This window comes from Populus euphratica, unplaced genomic scaffold (assembly GCF_000495115.2).
Source record: "Populus euphratica unplaced genomic scaffold, PopEup_1.0 scaffold502.1, whole genome shotgun sequence".
NCBI classification, from domain to species: Eukaryota; Viridiplantae; Streptophyta; class Magnoliopsida; order Malpighiales; family Salicaceae; genus Populus; species Populus euphratica.
The window spans coordinates 21,498-27,771 of record NW_011500381.1 but is presented as its reverse complement, the minus strand read 5'-3'; the positions used below and the strand labels follow the sequence as shown (position 1 = coordinate 27,771).

At 36.4% G+C, this 6,274-nt stretch overlaps 1 protein-coding gene across 3 annotated transcripts; it reads right to left on the bottom strand.

Annotated features, from left to right (window-relative positions):
* Positions 1–213: 213 nt before the first annotated feature.
* LOC105114230 (mitogen-activated protein kinase 15-like) lies at positions 214–5,922 on the bottom strand. 3 transcript variants are annotated; one of them, XM_011010712.1, is made up of 10 exons: positions 5,169–5,922; positions 3,927–4,335; positions 3,594–3,721; positions 3,412–3,471; positions 3,042–3,191; positions 2,763–2,918; positions 2,475–2,686; positions 2,201–2,302; positions 1,916–2,067; positions 214–1,042 (listed from the first exon to the last, which is right to left on the bottom strand). In XM_011010712.1, exons 1-10 carry the CDS (start codon positions 5,190–5,192, stop codon positions 756–758), a joined length of 1,680 nt encoding a protein of 559 aa, XP_011009014.1. In that variant the 5' UTR covers positions 5,193–5,922; the 3' UTR covers positions 214–755. The 3 variants fall into 3 exon arrangements, with proteins under 3 accessions (XP_011009014.1, XP_011009012.1, XP_011009013.1); XM_011010710.1 differs by having other exon boundaries at positions 1,907–2,067; positions 5,169–5,921; XM_011010711.1 differs by having other exon boundaries at positions 214–1,039; positions 1,907–2,067; positions 5,169–5,921.
* Between the last annotated feature and the right edge of the window lie 352 nt (positions 5,923–6,274).

The following is a 6,274-nucleotide window of genomic DNA, read 5'->3' as shown; positions in this document are numbered from 1 at the left end:
GGATGGTAGGCACGTCTATGTACTAGTGTTGCTGAACGGAAACAATCAAGTATTTACCAGCTTGTGCTCGAAAGAAACAGATAACAAACAGCCAAATACTTACTGTCAAGCACAGAAGACACAAAGTAGAGGGTTTTCTGTCCTCGGAGGATCCCAAAATGCATCCAATGACCAGTACATCAGTTACTTGCAATTCAAGATAGGGAATTTAACGACAATAACAACAAATTTCATTGCATCGTAATTGGCCTTGTGAATACAGCCACATTTTCCCCTTGTTGAGACGAATATTCATGTGAAAGAACAAGTATCCTCTTTCAAGCACAAAATAACATAGAAAAATGGTACAGCTTTCAGAAGGAAAACCCCAAAAGCGGGGAAAAGAAAGTGACGACTTACTTTTATCTCGCATAGAATGAGAAGAAAACAGAAAGACTTGGTTAGTCAACCAATCCCATTGCCTTGTTCTTTACTTAGGTATCAAACATTCTGTCATTTTGGTTACGGAGTTAAATCTGACTGCAACAAGTCATGAATCCTATCCACTGATTAACAACTTGCAGCTCATCTTCTTTCACCGGAAGGCCTGGACATTTCTTTTGAAGAACCTAGGCTTGTTAACAGCACTGCTAAATGTCAGCATTTGAATCTGATGTATTTTGCATGGCAGAAGATCGATCAGGGATGACGTGATTTAATATAACCACCACCATTAGGTCAGACACAGGCAGTCAACACTATTGAATTGCTACAGATTAATACCAGTGATTACCAGGTCCACCTTGGGCAGCAGCAACTTTCCTTGCCATATACTGAGGCTTTGGCTGCAATCCATTGGAACTTTCAACCCCCTCGTCTTCTCCTCTCTCATTTTTACAGGCTGGGTTTCTTCTTGGATGTGAACAGTTCGCAGTGGTATATTGAGTTGAAATAGCTGGATTCCTTACCATCCTTCGCTGGTCAAGATTCTCTGATGATGCTGCTCCACAATTGTTATAACGCAGCACCGAACTTACCACTTTCCCAGGTCTTGCAGCACCTGCTGTAGAGAATGGCATTCAAATTACAATCATTGGTGCATCACACGTGTCATCTGGTTAGCAACCAGGGTTAAAAGGAAAGAGAGGAGAAAGGTAGCAATCTAAACAGGCATCAAGCTCAGCAGTACATTGCTTAAATGCACATGTCCTGGCCCATGGATTTTCACCCAAGAAATTTAGAAAAAGATGCACACATCTTGTATTGCAACACTCTACATTTGTTCAAAATATTTCTACATGTCAAATACCAAGCTGAATCAATTGGATTCTATAATCAAGTCGCAAGCAAGTGCATGAGATTTTAAACATATTGATTGAGCGTTCAACTTCAGGACATCTGTGCTTCTGAACATTTTTTTGTAAGCAAATAGCAAAGGAAATGCAAAGTTACACCAGCAATATCCTGATAAAGCAAAAGGAGGAGTAAAATCAACCAATTTGATGAAGGACAAGCAATTATATGTTATATACACATCAACCACTCCATTCCTTGCGAACTCCAATAACCTCTATCATTTCTCATGCTGAATTATGTATTTGGAGGTTCTGGGTGCAAAACCTCATTGACTTTCCTAAAAGCTGTAAGCGTTCACTCAATTATTTGATGTCATGCCAACCAATCCACTTGAAAGATGTCAGGAAAACATAAGCTAATTGGTCAGCTCATGACATCAGACGAGAGATAAAAAAAATACAAACAAGGTTCAGAGTGGTCTCTCATTCAAATTTAGGAGTCAACAGGTTTCAGAGAGGGAAAGAGAAACACAAATGCAGTACAAAATATTTGATTTCCTAGAAATTCAGTAAGACATCAAAGAGAGAAAATCAGAATAGATGTAGTTAACAAAAATACAATTATTACAAACCTTGGATACCTTGAGGAACTTGTAGAGGAAGCCTTGTCATTGGTACCCCACCACTCCTGTCTACATGTGGCTTCTCAATTTCTTTGATAGAACACTTGGATAGATCATTGGTGACTTCTGCTGAATTCTGTATTGCATTATCCGAGTATAATACACATGCTCTGCATGCATGAATTTTCGTCAAAGCAGTGGACAAAATTCTAGATTTAAATGGGCAGCAACATATTAGCGGGGTATGTAAAACATGCCACAACAAGACAAAGCACCATTGAAACAAGTTATTAACAGGGATACCTGGGCAATGATGCATGCTGCCTCTCAGGTGGAGTAACAGGAGCACCATTTCCATAATGCTCCTCAAGGTAAGCAAACTGCTTCTTGAAATGATCAACAGCACTGCAATGAAAAAGTTCACAGCATAAAAACTTATTCCTGAGGGACATTTAAACATCATGAATATGAGAGGAATCTCAAACATGCATTGATACTTCAAACATATGGAATACTGCATGTGCTTTGACAAGCATGATGGTATAAACTACAAATCTTAATTTTACTGTGCCAATACCTTGGGTACATAAATCCAGTTGGCTCTGAACCATCTAAATGCTCTTTCAACATTTTAGGATGATACTCAAGAATTTCTCGGTATATAAGCTCTCGTACATCTTCTTTAGTTACCCTTCGTCTCTCAAATTCAAATTCCATCTTGGTAACTGGTTGAGCAGTTGGCTCCCTCTCAACCTTGGCCAAACCCTTAAAATATGGATCTGCAAGAGCCTGATAAAATGCAGTACAATATGCTCTTTTAGAAAGCATGTTATCAAGGTGAAGATGAAGAGGTATCAAGATTTACCTCTTCAGCAGTAGGTCGATCTTTTGGTTCAAATGCTAACATTCTTTCTAACAAACGAAGTGCAAGGGGGTCTGCATTAGGGAACTTTTGGGAGAATGGAATGGGCTTCTTCTTTCTCATGCTGCTCAAGTATCTTCGAGCTTTTTCATTGCGTACCTGTTCATATAATACCAACACTTCAGCATTCAGCCAAATGTAAGGAAAAATATATGAAACACGGATTGTAAAAGATAAAACAATCAGTTCTGTCTCAAGGAAACTTCATAACATGAAATATACCCTTGCAATGGCTTCAGGTGTTGGCGTTCCCAAAAGATCAGTCATCAGATCCAATTGATGGACTACATTCTTCCCAGGGAAAAGAGGTTTTCCTGTCAATAGTTCAGCAAATATGCATCCAATGCTCCATATGTCTATTGCTGGCGTATACTGAAAACAAAACATAAGTAATGACTAACACAGCTGTCACAGGGAGCAAGTTGGAATCTAATAGCATACCCAAAAGAACGTGCAAGTAGTAATTCTAATTTCAAGTTGTGTTTTGACAAAAAAAAAACACGCAGGGCAAGAGAAGCACTCCAAAGCCAGTATAGTCAAAGGAGATTCACAAAGTTTTGTAACAAATTGGTGGTGGTAATGGTTCTGGCACCTTTGAGAAAAAGGATCCACACAATTCAGGAGCTCTGTACCATCTTGTTGCAACATAGTCCTGGGATCACAAGAAAAGGAAATAATTAACCCCTAAATGTACAACCACCACCATTTGTAACCATCAAGGGCAACCTCCTACATTGAAATTAAAACGCTACATCAAACTGAGAGAAAACCTACCGTCCAGAAAATGGCAGTTGGGGTATCGTTAAAAGCTACTCTTGCAAGACCAAAGTCACAGATCTTGAGCTTGCAGTCAGCATTTGCTAAGATATTTTTGGGTTTCAAATCCCGGTGAAAGACATTGGCTACAAGACCATAAAAAAATTAAACATGATGCAGGAATAATCATTATAAATCAGCAAATACATGATAGTTACATTTCTACACATGCTGAGTGTCAGCATGTAACAATACTGCACCGCACTTGAGTGAAAGTCAGTAACTATACAGTTAAAAAGCAGGCTAAGAAAAAAATTAAAAATTTAACAGTCAAGAAATTAAGTTAATCACCTGTGTGTATGTATTTGAGGCCTCTAAGAAGCTGATAAAGGAAAAACTGATAATGTTCTGGAGTTAAATCATCATTTGCTTTGATAACTTGGTGTAAATCAGATTCCATTAGTTCAAAAACAACATATATGTCCTTAAATTCCCTTCTGGAAGGAGGCAACAAAATGTGCTTGATCTCCACAATATCTGGATGGCGCAGGAGTCTAAGAAGTTTAATTTCTCGAAGGATGCGGGTGGCATCAGAGACATGTTCAAAGATGTCATTGATTTTCTTGATTGCAACTTTTTCTCCAATATGCGTATCATATGCGGAGCACACAACACCATAGCTCCCTTTGCCAATCACCTCCTCTATTCTGTACCTGCTCCCCTCACCATATTCTGTGAAAAAATCTACATCCACGGATGACTGCAATGCCACATTCAAATGAGCCAAATCATGTACAAAAAAAGACACTCCAAATGAAATTTGTAATTACAACCAAACTGAATTTCAATATTAATTAAAGAGAGAATTTTCCCACACCATTCCAAGGGATTTTGTGCTGTGTATGCGCACATTACATCGGCAAACATGTTTGAGATCATGAAAATATCATGTATCTTCTGGTTGCCATTGTAATCATTTGAAAAGATTACCTCAAATTGCTTCATTTAACATCCTAATCTACTATTGCTTCCCCAAAAATTAAGCTGTTATCCCACAACTTAATTATTGAGTGTAGAGCAATTATTTGGTCTACACATTATCTTTGACACCATTACAATTGTGGTTGACACCTTCTCCGATTTAAAGATATGCAGTGCCTCCCGTATAATAACATAGATTTTTTTATATATATAGAAAAAAGAATTGCATAACATGGAAATAGCAATATTCTAGTGGAACCAGCCACAATTTTGCTACAGGTGAACATAATCATGTGTCAAAGAAACTTAGACATGAACATGACAGCTGTCCCTTCACACCTTAGCATTCAGGAATTGCGCACTCAATAAAAAGAAAGATCCAACACAATGAATCACAAAACCGAATGAAAGGATCATGGAAAAAAAAGAAACTAGTAACAATCCCTAGCCTACTAGCACGATTAAAGCATTTTAGCAGACAGTAACATTAGTAAAAACAGATCGAAAACCACCTCTATAATCCACAAAAACCAATTTGCTATTTGTCCAAAAAGATCACATACATGGAAATTTACATTCAGAAAAATTACATGCTATGACTGGATTCTTTACCTTTTTGCGCTGATCAGGCTGCATCTTATTAGCAACAAAGCATCAACAGTCTTCAAATCGATAGATCAACAATGGAGAGTAAGAACTCCAACTCCAATCCCACAAACAAAAGGACCAGCCAATTTCAACCTCAGTATAAACGAAAAGCGCAAGCCCGCAGAAGCCAAAACTGATCGAACAACCTTAAAACAGACCTAAAACTTGGGATCACAAAAATAGAAGTAAAACTAAGGAGTTCCAGAAGATCAAACAGCCTACAGAACATAAAACATGCACTATTATGGCAAGATCAACAAATAACAAAAAGGGATTAGTAGAGAAACGAACTTTCCAAGTCTTGAAATTAAAGCAGCCAAATTTGAGTTAAAACAAAGAACAAGGACTCGGCTTTTTAGCCTGAAAGAAGCAAAGACAGAGAAGAAGGGAAAAGATAAAGGGAATGTGTGGCCGAAAAATGGCGGAGAAGACTAAAGAAGTATTAGCTGCAAAAGAGAGAGAACAGATCAAGGTGAAGGTATTGCCTTCAAAAACCAGCTGATTAACTACAATTTTAAAGAATCTAAAGAGAAGGAATTTTCTTTTTTCTTCTTTGTAATTCAAAAACAAGAAAAGTGCTGCGAGTGAGGAGAATGATAGCAAAAGCTACGTTCTTGTCGAAAAGTGCTTTTGGATCTCAAAGAAAGGAGAGGAGAGGAGAAAATGAAGAAGTGGTGTCCAGTACTTCAAGCAGCAAAACCATTTGTTTTTAGAGCTGAGAGATAATTCACCACAATAGCTTCTTTTTTTTAACATTTTAAAAAACTTTTAAAAGAAATTATATTTTTTATATATTTTCAGAACATTTTAATAATATATTAATGTAAAAAAATTAAAAATTAAAAATATTATTTTAATATATTTATAGATAAAAAAACTTTAAATAATAAACACTATTATATTTCTAAATATCTTTTAAAAAAACATTTCACAGGATGGTTATTGTTTTCTTAAAATTTAAATTATTTTTTAAAATTAATATTTTTTACTAACTCTACATCTTTTTAATATACTTAAAATAAATATTAAAAAATAAAATAAAATATTATTTTAATATATTTTATAATAAA